This window comes from Staurois parvus, unplaced genomic scaffold, assembly GCF_062004578.1.
Source record: "Staurois parvus isolate SC_StPar_1 unplaced genomic scaffold, SC_StPar_1.0 ptg001181l, whole genome shotgun sequence".
Classification (NCBI taxonomy): Eukaryota; Metazoa; Chordata; class Amphibia; order Anura; family Ranidae; genus Staurois; species Staurois parvus.
In genome coordinates this window covers 28,976-42,590 of record NW_028318977.1, presented here as the reverse complement: position 1 = coordinate 42,590, position 13,615 = coordinate 28,976, and the positions used below count along the sequence as shown (strand labels likewise).

The following is a 13,615-nucleotide window of genomic DNA, read 5'->3' as shown; positions in this document are numbered from 1 at the left end:
GAACCAGAGGTGTATAGCAAAAATTATGTCTTCTTTCTAGAACTAGAATTGCATTACCTGAACCATGTTCCGTGCAGAACCAGAACCATTCTAGAAAAAGCATGTCTCTTTGCCAGAACAAAGCTCTACTACAAGAGCCATGTCTCCTCTTCAGAACAAGAGCTTTACTAACATAACTTTGTCTCCTCTTCAGAACCAGAACTGTACTACCAGACCCATGTCTCCTTTTTTTAGAACCAGAGTTGTACTATCAAAACCATGCCTCCTCTCCAGAACTTGAGCTGTACTACCAGTCCCATATCTCATTCCAGAACCACAAATGTGCTACCAGAACCAAATCTCCTCCACAGAACTAGAGCTGTACTACCAGACCCATGTCTCCTCTTCAGGACCAGAGCTGTACTACCATAGCCGCATCTCTTCTCCAGAACCTGGTCTGTATTACCAGAACCACAAATGTGCTACCAGAACCAAATCTCCTCCACAGAACTAGAGCTGTACTACCAGACCCATGTCTCCTCTTCAGGACCAGAGCTGTATTATCATAGCCACGTCTCCACTCCAGAACCAGAGATGTAATACAAGAACCATGTCTCCTCTTTAGGACCAGAGCTGAACTACTAGACCCATACCTCCTTTCTAGAACCAGAGATGTACTGCCATAATTATGTCTACTTTCCAGAAGTAGGGCTGCACTACCAGACTTATGTCTCTTCTCCAAGACCAGAGGTGTACTGCCAGAACCATGTCTCCTCTCTAGAACTAGGGCTGTACTACCAGACCAATGTCTCATTTCCAGAACCAGAGATGTACTTCCAGAACCATATCTCCACCCCAGAACTAGAGCTGTACTACAAGAACCATGTCTCCCTTCCAGAACTAGAGCTTTACTACCAGACCCATATCTCCTCTCCAGAATCATAGCGATTTTACCAGACCCTTGTCTCCTCTCCAGAACCAATGCTGTACTACCAGAATCATTTCTGTTCTCCAGAACCAGATCTGTAATACACAAACCATGTCTTCTCTGCAGTACTAGAGCTCTACTGTCTTCTCTCCAGAGCCAGAGCTGTTTTCCCAAACCCTTGACTCCTCTTCAGAACAAGGGCTGTATTGCCAGAACCATATCTGCTCCCCAGAGCCAGATCTGTACTGCCAGAACCATGTCTCCTTTCCAAAACTAGAACTGTACTACCAGAACCATGTCTCCTCTCCAGAACTAGGGCTGTACTACCAGACCAATGTCTCATTTCCAGAACCAGAGATATACAGCCAGAACCATATCTCCTCCCCAGAACTAGAGCTTTACTACCAGAACTTTGTCTCCTCTCCAGAACTAGGGCTGTACTACCAGACCAATGTCTCAATTCCAAAACCAGAGATGTACTACCAGAACCATATCTCCTCTCCAGAACTAGGGCTGAACTACCAGACCAATGTCTCATTTCCAGGACCAGAGATGTACTTCCAGGACCATATCTCCTCCCCAAAACTGGAGCTGTACTACCAGACCCATGTCTCCTCTCCAGGACCAGAGCTGTACTACCAGACCCATATCTCCTTTCCAGAACCAGAGATGTACTACTAGAACTATGTCTTTTTTCTAGAACTAGGGCTGTACTAACAGACCCATGTCTCCTCTCCAGAACCAGAGCTATTTTACCAGACCCTTGTCTGCTCTCCAGAACCAGATCTGTGCTACTCAAACTATGTCTCCTCTGCAGTACTAGAGCTCTACTATCAGACCCATGTTCCCTCTCCAGAGCCAGAGTTGTTTTATCAGACCCTTGACTCCTCTCCGGGGCTGTATTGCCAGAACCATATCTGCTCTCCAGAACCAGATCTGTACTGTCATAACCATGTCTCCTCTCCAAAACTAGAACTGTACTACCTGAACCATGTCTCCCCTGCAGAACTTTTTTTTATATGAATTGTGTCTCCTTGCCAGAACCAAAGCTCTGCTACAAAACCCATATCTCTTTTCCAGAACCAGAGATGTACTACCATAACTATGTCTCCTCCCCAGCACTAGGGCTGTACTACTAGACCCATATCTCATTTATAGAACCAGAGATGTACTACCAGAACCATATCTCCTCCCCAGCACTAGGGCTGTACTACTAGACCCATGTCTCATTTCTAGAACCAGAGATGTACTACCAGAACCATGTCTCCTCCCCAGAACTAAAGCTGTACTACCAGAACCATGTCTCCTCTCCAGAACTAGGGCTATACTACCAGAACCATGTCTCTTTTCCAGAACCAGAGATATACAACCAGAACCATATCTCTTCCCCAGACCTAGAGCTTTACTACCAGACCCATGTCTCCTCTCCAGGACCAGAGCTGTACTACAAGACCCATGTCTCCTTTCCAGAACCAGAGATGTACTATCAGAACCCTGTCTCCTCTCCAGAACTAGACCAATGTCTCCTCTCCAGAACCAGAGCTATTTTACTAGACCCATGTCTCCTCTTCAAAACTAGAACTGTACTACCTGAACCATGTTTCCCCTGCAGAACTGTTCTAAAAGAAACGTGTCTCCTTGCCAGAACCAAAGCTTCACTACAAGAACCCGAACCGTTCTACAGGAATCACGTCTCCTCTCCAGAACCCGAACCGTTCTACAGGAATCACGTCTCCTCTCTAGAACCCGAACCGTTCTACAGAAATCACGTCTCCTCTCCAGAACCTGAACCGTTCTACAGGAATCACATCTCCTCTCCAGAACCCAAACCGTTCTACAGGAATCACGTCTCCTCTCCAGAACCCGAACCGTTCTACAGGAATCACGTCTCCTCTCCAGAACCCGAACCGTTCTACAGGAATCACGTCTCCTCTCTAGAACCTGAACTGTTCTACTGGAATCACGTCTCCTCTCCAGAACCTGAACCGTTCTACAGGAATCACATCTCCTATCCAGAACCCGAACCGTTCTACAGGAATCATGTCTCCTCTCCAGAACCTGAACCGTACTTCAGGAATCATGTCTCCTCTCCAGAACCCGAACCGTTCTACAGGAATCATGTCTCCTATCTAGAACCTGAACTGTTCTACAGGAATCATGTCTCATTGCCAGAAACAAAGCTCTACCACAAGAACCATGTCTTTTCCTCGGAACTAGAGTTGAACTACCAGAACTTTGTCTCCTTTCAAGAACCAGAGCTGTACTACCAGACTCTCAGGGTTGGATTTCTCAATAAGCAATGTAGGTATGTGCCTACAGGTACCCTGCCTAGTGGGGTGCCCATCTGACTGGGAGAGAGAGAGTTCCCCTTTACATCAAAGTCCACAGCATACCTTTTTATACAATATAAATATTATAAAATATTTTATCAAGAAAAAAAAAGTCGGTCTTACTGTCTTTATTGGGGGGGGCGCTTTAAGATTCTCTGTCTATAGGCTCCTGAGATGTAAATCCAGCCATGCCCCTGCTCTCCTTTCCACAACCAGACAAGTACTTCTAAAACCATGTATCCTCTCCAGAATCAAAGATGTACTTCCAGAACCAGATGTGTACTACCAGAACCATGTCTGCTCTCCAGAACCAGAGATGTACAACCAGAACCGTGTTTCCTCTCCAAAACTAGAGCTGCACTACCAGATACATGCTACTAGAACCACGTCTCCTTTCCAGAACCACATGTGTACTACCAGAACCATATCTTCTGAGATTACCAGAAGTTTGTCACCTCTCCAGAACCTGAGCTGTACTACCAGACCCATGTCTCCTTTGCAGGACCAGATCTGTGCTACCAGCACCATGTCTCCTCTCTAGAACCAGATCTGTACTACCAGAACCATGCCTCTTCTCCAGAACTAGATCTGTACTACCAGACCCATGTCTCCTTTGCAGGACAAGATCTGTACTGCCAGCACCATGTCTCCATTCCAGAACCAGATCTGTACTACCAGAACCATGTCTCCTCTCTAGAACCAGATCTGTACTACCAGAACCATGTCTCTTCTCCAGAACCAGATCTGTACTACCAGACCCATGTCTCCTTTGCAGGACAAGATCTGTACTACCAGCACCATGTCTCCATTCCAGAACCAGATCTGTACTACCAGAACCATGTCTCCTCTCTAGAACCAGATCTGTACTACCAGAACCATGTCTCTTCTCCAGAACTAGATCTATACTACCAGACCCATGTCTCCTTTGCAGGACAAGATCTGTACTACCAGCACCATGTCTCCATTCCAGAACCAGATCTGTACTACCAGAACCATGTCTCCTCTCTAGAACCAGATCTGTACTACCAGAACCATGTCTCTTCTCCAGAACTAGATCTATACTACCAGACCCATGTCTCCTTTGCAGGACAAGATCTGTACTACCAGCACCATGTCTCCGTTCCAGAACCAGATCTGTACTACCAGAACCATGCCTCCTCCCCAGTAACAGAGCTCTACTACCAAACCCACTTCTCTTCTCCAGACCAGATCTGTATTACCAGAAACATGTCACCTCTCTAGAACCAGATCTGTACTACCAGAACCATGTCTCCATTCCACAACCATATCTGTACCAACAGAACCATGTCTCCTCCCTAGTAACAGAGCTCTACTACCAAACTCATGTCTCTTCCCTAGAACCAGATCTGTATTGCCAGAACCATATCTCCTCTCTACAACCAGATCTGTACTACCAGCACCATGTCTTCATTCCAGAACCAGAGGTGTACTACCATAGCCATGTCTCTTTTCCGGGACCAGATCTGTGTTACCAGACCCATGTCTCCACTCCAGAACCAGAGATGTACTACAAGAACCATGTCTCCTCTCTAGAACCATATCTGTGCTACCAAAACACATCTTCTCTCCAGAACCATAGCTGTGCTGTCAGAACCAAATCTCCTGCCTAGTAATAGAGCTCTACTACCAGAACCAAATCTGTACTACCAGAACTATGTCTCCACTCCAGAAGCAGAGGTGTACTATCAAAACCATGTCTCCTCTCTAGAACCATATCTGTGCTACCAGAATAATGAGTATGCTGGGTAATCAAGGAAGGATTTGAGGTTTGTGCAATGATGGAGCAGGAAAATGGGGTGTGAGGTGATGGAAGAGGAAGATGAGGTGTGTGGATTGATAAAGGTGCTATTATAGGGTATGTGTGGTGAATATTGGGTTTGTGGGGCAATGAAGGATGAATTTATGTGACGTGATTAAGAACAAACATGATGCGTGAAGGGTGATAGAGGAGGAGTACAGTGTGTGTGGGGTAATGGAGGGAGGAATGTGTGGTGTGTGGGCTGAACAAGGGAGGAATATGGGGTGTGTGGGGTGATGGAGGGAGGAATATGAAGTGTGTAGGTGATGGAGGAAGGAATATGGGGTGTGTGGGAATGGAAGGGGAGAATATGGACCATGTGAGGTGATGCAGGAAGGATCTGGGGTGTGCGGGATGATGGAGGAAGGAATATAGGGTGTGTGGGTGATGGAAGGGGAGAGATATGGGCCATATGAGGTGATGCAGGAAGAATATGGTGTGGGATGATGGAGGAGAAACTTGGGGGTGTGGGAGGAAATGGAGTGGGAATATGAGGTGTGTGGGTTAATGGAGGTGGAAAAAGGGGTGTGTGGGCTGGTAGTGGAGGGATATGGGATGTTTGTGTGGTGATGGAAGAGAAATATGGGGTTTGTGGAGTGATTGCGGTGGAATTTTGGGTGTGTGGGGTGATGGAGGAGGAAAATGGTGTGTGCAGTATGATGAAGGAGGAACATAGGGGTGTGGGGGTAGTGGAGTGGGATAATGGTGTTTGGGGTGATGGAAGAGGAATTTAGGGATTGTGTAATGATGGAGCAGAGAAATGGGGTGTGTTGGGTGAAGCAGGACCGTATAGGGTTTGTGGGGTGATGGAGGGGTAAATGTTTGCTGTATAGGGTGACAGAGAAGGAATATGGGGTGTTCAGGGTGATGGAAGAGGAAAAAGGGGTGTGTGGGCTGATGGAGGAAAATTATTGGCTGTGTTGGATGATAGAGAGGAATATTGGGTGTGTGGGGTGATGGAGGTGGAATACAGAGTGTGTGGGATGATAAAGTAGGAACTTGGGGGTGTGGAGGAAATTGGAAGGAGAATATAGGTTGTGTAGGGTGATAGAGGAACTTAGGGATGTGGGGGAGGGGGAATATGAGGTGATGGAGGAGGAGCATGGGTGTATGTGGGGTAATGGAGGAAGAATCTGGTGTGTGTGGGGGGGGGGGGTGTTGAAGGAGGATTTTAGCATACACGGGATGATAGAGCAGGCAAATAGGGTGTGAGAGGAGATGGAGGAGAAATTTGGGGTGTGCGGTGATGAAGGAGGAAAATAGGGTGTGCAGGCTGATGGTAGAAGAATCTGGGGTGTGTGTGGTATTGGAAGAGGATTTTGTGTATGTGGGGGGACTGGGGTGGAATATAGGAAGTGGTGGGTGATGAAGGTGTTTTTATAGGGTGTGTGTAGTAATATAGGATGAATATTGGGTATGTAAGGTAATGGAGAATCAATTTGGCACAAGTGGGGAGATGGAGGAGCATATAGTTTCTGTGGGCTGATGAAGGAGGGAATATGGGGTGTGTGGGGTGATGGAGGAGAAATATAGGGTGTCTGGGTTTATGGAGGTGTAAAATGGGTTATGTGAGGTGATGGGGGAGGGATATGGGGTGTAGGAAGTGATGGAGTAGAAATATAGGGTGTCTGATGTGATGAAGGAGGGATATGGGGTGTATGAGGTGATAAAGGAGGGGTATGGGGTGTCTGGGGTGATGGAGGAAGGATATGGGGTGTGTGAGGTGATAAAGGAGGGGTATGGGGTGTGTGCGGTGATGAAGGAGGGATATGGGGTGTATGAGGTGATAAAGGAGGGTTATGGGGTGTCTGGGGTGATGGAGGAGGGATATGGGGTGTGTGAGATGATAAAGGAGGGGTATGGGGTGTCTGAGGTGATGGCGGAGGAATATGGGGTGTGTTGGGTAATGGAGGGGGGGATATAGGGTGTGTGGGCAGATGAACAGAGAAATATGGGGTGTGGGGTGATGAGGGTGTTAATAGTGGGTGTAAGGAGTTATGAAGGAGTGAATATTGTGTGTGTGTGTGTGTGTGTGGGGGGGGGGGGGATGATAGAGAAGAAATATGGGGGGATGGAGGGATGACTATTGGATATGTGGGGTGAGGGAAGAGGATTATAGGGTGAATGTGGTGTTTTGGAGGGTACATTTGGGGTGTGTGGGGTGATAGTGGTGTCATGGATAATAGTCGGGTGATGTGTACTATATTCGGGTGAAGGTATTTCATATGGCTGAGACCTGGCAAAGGCTGGGTGTGGATCCGGGTGTTAGTGGGGCATGCCGTGCACTTTAGTTTAGAGCATTGTAGGGTGATAATCAGTATTCGGGTGTTGAGGGTGTTTTATTAAGGTTATTGAGGGATTGTTGGGTGTTTGCAAGACTGAGGGCTGAGTAGTAATCGTGTGTACAAGATGTTAGGATGGGGTGTGCATTAATCGGGTGTGCAGGATATTAGGATGGGGTGTGCATTAATCGGGTGTACAGTATATTTGGATGGAGTGTGCAGTAATCGGGTGGCAGTACTGGCGTGGTGTGTATCGGATCCGGGTGGCAATGGGTTATTGTTGGGTGTAGAGATCAGTATTCGGGTGTAAAGGATATTTGGATATCTGTGGGGTGTAGTATTCGGGTGTTTGCGGAATGTCTGGATGGTTATAGGGTGTAAAATAATCGGGTGTACAAGATATGTGGGTGCTTAGTATTCTGGTATGTGGAGGGTTGTCGGGTGTCCAGTATTTGGGTGTAATGAAGGGAATGAGGTGTTCAGTACTGAGGTGTCGGGTGTCCAAGATTCAGGTGTAATGAAGGGTGTCGGCTTTTCAGGTTTCCCGTGTAATAAAAGGTTTGGGGTGTTCAGTATTCGGCTTTATGAAGGTTGTGGGGTGTCCAGTGTGGACGTTTTCGGGTGTCCAGAATTGGGGTGCATAGAAGGATGTAGAGTACCCAATATTTAGGCGTTTTAAAGGAAGTGGGGTGTCCATGATTGAGGTGTCGGGTGTCCAGAAATCGGGTGTATAGGAGAATGTAGGATGTCCGGTATTTAAGTCGTATAAAGGGAGTGGGGTGTCCAATATTGAGGTGTCGGGTGTCCAAAAATCCAGTGTATAGAAGGATGTAGGGTGTCCACTATTTAAGCACTATATAGGGAGTGGGGTGTTCAATATTCAGGAGTGGGGTGTCCAGTATTGGGGCATAATGAAAGGTGTGGGGTGCCCAGTATAGGGGTGTTAATGAAGGGTGTGGATTGTCCAGTTTTGGGGTGTAGTCGGGTGTGGGCTCACCTCTGGATCTTCAGTCGGGTGTGGGTCCTGTTGGGCTCCACTAGTCGGCGGGTCTCCCCGGGCTCCATAAGGTCGGGTGGTCGGGACACCCGCAGTGAGATCTGCAGAGGAGGAGAGATCGCGGACTGCGGAGATCACATCGCTGGTTGGGATCACTGCGGAGGGGACATCGCGGCGATGTGATCGGCACAGAGAGGAGAGGAAGACACAGGAGGGGGGCGGGAGACACCAGGAGCCTCACACCTCATCACTGCACCCCCTGGACCGGGACAGCCTCATAATTCCGAATACCCCATACATATCATCATTATTCATCCTCATCCTCATTATTCATCCTCATCATCATCCTACTTTATCGTTGTTACATTATTATTCTCTGCACATTGATATATTATTATTATCACCCCTCCCTGGACCTTGTTATCATTCCTCATTCTACATTATAATTGTCTGAATATTATCCTCTGCACTTTATAATTATTTCCCGTTACATGTCTGTGATTATTATTCTCTGTCATCGTATATTACATTTATTATTATTATTATTATCCATCATTACAGATTATAGATTACAATCCTCTATTCGTTATACTTTGGATATCCCCCAATTACCGCACGGTACGCTATTATTATTGCTATCGTTGTGACTAGTATTAGAATTCATATTGTTATTATTATTCATTGTACTTTATAATTGTTAGATATAATTAGGTATAATTATTATCTTTTAAGAGTAGATTATTATTACCTATCACGGTATACTATACTTATGATTTTTATATTACCCGTCATTATACATTTTGGATGGTGTAGTATTATTCTCTTTGCATTACAATTATTACATCACCAATTACCGCTTCTTCTTATTATTATTATTATTATTATCATTCATCGTACTTACTAATTGTTCTTATTCTTTGTACATTGTCATTATTACCCCCTTCCTCTATACAGAATGATTATTTCTGACAACTGTCATTGTTATATACGGTCTATATGACTCCCCAATCATTGCTCCATACACAATTGTATCACCCATTATTACCCATTATTACCCTGGATTGTTACTACATTATATTACTGTTATATGATATATACTCTGTTTTGTGTTTCTGTAAATTATCACAGTGTGTTCTCATCATCGGATATAACACATTACTGTATATTGTCATTATCACTGATCTCTACATGTAATACTCATGTTACTCCTCATGTTATATTATTACTGATCACTGTCCATTATCACTGATCTCTGTATGTAATACTCATGTTACTCCTCATGTTATATTATTACTGATCACTGTCCATTATCACTGATCTCTGTATGTAATACTAATGTTACCCCTCATGTTATATTATAGTGATCACTGTCCATTATCACTGATCTCTGTATGTAATACTCATGTTACTCCTCATGTTATATTATTACTGATCACTGTCCATTATCACTGATCTCTGTATGTAATACTCATGTTACTCCTCATGTTATATTATTACTGATCACTGTCCATTATCACTGATCTCTGTATGTAATACTCATGTTACCCCTCATGTTATATTATTACTGATCACTGTCCATTATCACTGATCTCTGTATGTAATACTCATGTTACTCCTCATGTTATATTATACTGATCAATATCCATTATCACTGATCTCTGTATGTAATACTCATGTTACTCCTCATGTTTTATTATTACTGATCACTATCCATTATCACTGATCTCTGTATGTAATACTCATGTTACTCCTCATGTTATATTATTACTGATCACTGTCCATTATCACTGATCTCTGTATGTAATACTAATATTACTCCTCATGTTATATTATTACTGATCACTGTCCATTATTAATGATCTCTGTATGTAATACTCATGTTACCCCTCATGTTATATTATTACTGATCACTGTCCATTATCACTGATCTCTGTATGTAATACTCATGTTACCCCTCATGTTATATTATTACTGATCACTGTCCATTATCACTGATCTCTGTATGTAACACTAATGTTACTCCTCATGTTATATTATAATGATCACTGTATGTAATACTCATGTTACTCCTCATGTTTTATTACAACTGATCACTGTCATCACATCATATTAAACTGATCACTGTCCATTATCACTGATCTCTCTATGTAATGTTACTCCTCATGTTATATTATTACTGATCACTGTCCATTATTACTGATCACTGTATGTAATAGTAATGTGTTTCCTCATGTTATATTATACTGATCACTATCCATTATTAATGATCTCTTTATGTAATACCAATGTTACCCCTCATGTTACATTATTACTGATCACTGTCCATTATTACTGATCTCTGTATGTAATACTAATGTTACTCCTCATGTTATATTATTACTGATCACTGTCCAATATCACTGATCTCTGTATGTAATACTAATGTTACCCCTCATGTTATATTATAGTGATCACTGTCCATTATCACTGATCTCTGTATGTAATACTCATGTTACTCCTCATGTTATATTATTACTGATCACTGTCCATTATCACTGATCTCTGTATGTAATACTCATGTTACTCCTCATGTTATATTATTACTGATCACTGTCCATTATCACTGATCTCTGTATCTAATAACCATGTTACTCCTCATGTTATATTATACTGATTACTGTCCATTATCACTGATCTCTGTATGTAATACTCATGTTACTCCTCATGTTTTATTACAACTGATCACTGTCATCACGTCATATTATACTGATCACTGTCCATTATCACTGATCTCTGTATGTAATACTCATGTTACTCCTCATGTTATATTATTACTGATCACTGTCCATTATCACTGATCTCTGTATGTAATACTCATGTTACTCCTCATGTTATATTATTACTGATCACTGTCCATTATCACTGATCTCTGTATGTAATACTCATGTTACTCCTCATGTTTTATTACAACTGATCACTGTCCATTATCACTGATCTCTGTATGTAATACTCATGTTACTCCTCATGTTTTATTACAACTGATCACTGTCATCACGTCATATTATACTGATCACTGTTCATTATCACTGATCTCTGTATGTAATACTCATATTACTCCTCATGTTATATTATTACTGATTACTGTATGTACAGTAAATATATATTATTATTATTTATTTTAGGTACTTATATAGCGCCATCAATTTACGCAGTGCTTTACATATATATTGTACATTCACATCAGTCCCTAACCCTCAAGGGGCGTACAATCTACGGTCCCTAACTCACATTCATACATACACATACTAGGGACAATTTAGACAGGAGCCAATTATCCTACCAGCATGTCTTTGGAGTGTGGGAGGAAACCGGAGTACCCGGAGGAAACCCACACAGGCACAGGGAGAACATGTTAAGAGTGTGATTGTGTCGGTTGTATCTTCTGTACAATGCAGAGTTATACAGGGTGTCCCTAAAGTCTGGACACATAAAAAATATCACTAACTATATGTTTTTTTCTCCATATGCATTTTGCCTATGTTTCCAGAGTTCAAAGACACCCTGTACCATGTAACACATACAGGAAACTAACCATTCCCATGCTCACCTCCATGACTTCTCCTGAGCTTCTCCCATCCTATGGAACTCCCTACCCCAATCTCTCCGGCTGTCTCCTAATCTATCCACCTTTAGATGATCCCTGAAAACCGTTCTCTTTAAAGAAGCCTATCCTGCTTCTAAGTAGTAAACTAGTAGTGCTTTTTAATTTCCACCATCAGCTCATCCCCCACAGCTATTACCTTTTGTATCACTCGACCCTTCCTCCTAGATTGTAAACTCTAAGGGGCTGGGCCCTCTGTTTCCTCTTGTACCAAATTGTATTGTAACTGTAATGTCTGCCTTCATTTTGTAAAGCGCTGCGCAAACTGTTGGCGCCATATAAATCCTGTATAATAATAATAATTACAAAATTAGAATACTACTGCTAGTAATAATAATCCCAGTGCTAGAAATGCTGGGATGATGCAGATCGCCATCTTGTGATAGAATTGCTAACTGCGGGTCAGTTTCCCTATAGTACAGTGATGTTAGACTGCAAAGAATTCCTCCTCTCCAGATCTCCACACACACAGGTCTGACTACTTTTGTCACTTGGTGGTAACAGTCAGTGAGATGTCAACAATATCCTGCAGAGAGATTGGCAGCAGAGTCTTAAAATTAAAAAAAAGATAAAGATATATCTTAGATATAGAGCCATTTATCCAACTGTCCATCCAGGGCCTCTGGTTTATAGACCGGATACATCCTCAATATAGAGCCATTTATCCAACCGTCCATCCAGAGCCTCTAGTTTATAGACCGGATACATCCTAAATATAGAGCCATTTATCCACCTGTCTATTCAGAGCCTCTGGTTTATAGACCGGATACATCCTAAATATAGAGCCATTTATCCACCTGTCCATTCAGAGCCTCTGGTTTATAGACCGGACACATCCTAAATATAGAGCCATTTATCCACCTGTCCATCCAGAGCCTCTGGTTTATAGACCGGACACATCCTAAATATAGAGCCATTTATCCAACTGTACACCCAGAGCCTCGTTTATAGACCGGATACATCCTAAATATAGAGCCATTTATCCAACTGTCCATCCAGAGCCTCTGGTTTATAGACCGGATACATCCTAAATATAGAGCCATTTATCCAACTGTCCATCCAGAGCCTCTGGTTTATAGACCGGATACATCCTAAATATAGAGCCATTTATCCACCTGTCCATTCAGAGCCTCTGGTTTATAGACCGGATACATCCTAAATATAGAACCATTTATCCAACTGTACACCCAGAGCCTCTGGTTTATAGACCGGATACATCCTAAATATAGAGCCATTTATCCAACTGTACACCCAGAGCCTCTGGTTTATAGACCGGATACATCCTAAATATAGAGCCATTTATCCACCTGTCCATTCAGAGCCTCTGGTTTATAGACCGGATACATCCTAAATATAGAGCCATTTATCCACCTGTCCATTCAGAGCCTCTGGTTTATAGACCGGATACATCCTAATATAGAGCCATTTATCCACCTGTCCATTCAGAGCCTCTGGTTTATAGACCGGACACATCCTAAATATAGAGCCATTTATCCACCTGTCCATTCAGAGCCTCTGGTTTATAGACCAGATACATCCTAAATATAGAGCCATTTATCCAACTGTCCATCCAAAGCCTCTGGTTTATAGACCGGATACATCCTAAATATAGAGCCATTTATCCACCTGTCCATTCAGAG

The 13,615-nt window shown here is 43.2% G+C and overlaps 1 protein-coding gene across 1 annotated transcript in view; it reads right to left on the bottom strand.

Annotated features, from left to right (window-relative positions):
* The window catches only part of LOC149438528 (proton-coupled zinc antiporter SLC30A2-like), a 59,231-nt gene extending 50,658 nt beyond the window's left edge, over positions 1-8,573 (bottom strand). The window contains exon 1 of the mRNA XM_089659663.1: positions 8,336-8,573. Coding sequence (XP_089515789.1) covers positions 8,336-8,403 — 68 coding nt within the window. The 5' untranslated portion in view covers positions 8,404-8,573. The remainder of the gene's footprint in view (positions 1-8,335) is intronic.
* Positions 8,574-13,615: the final 5,042 nt, after the last annotated feature.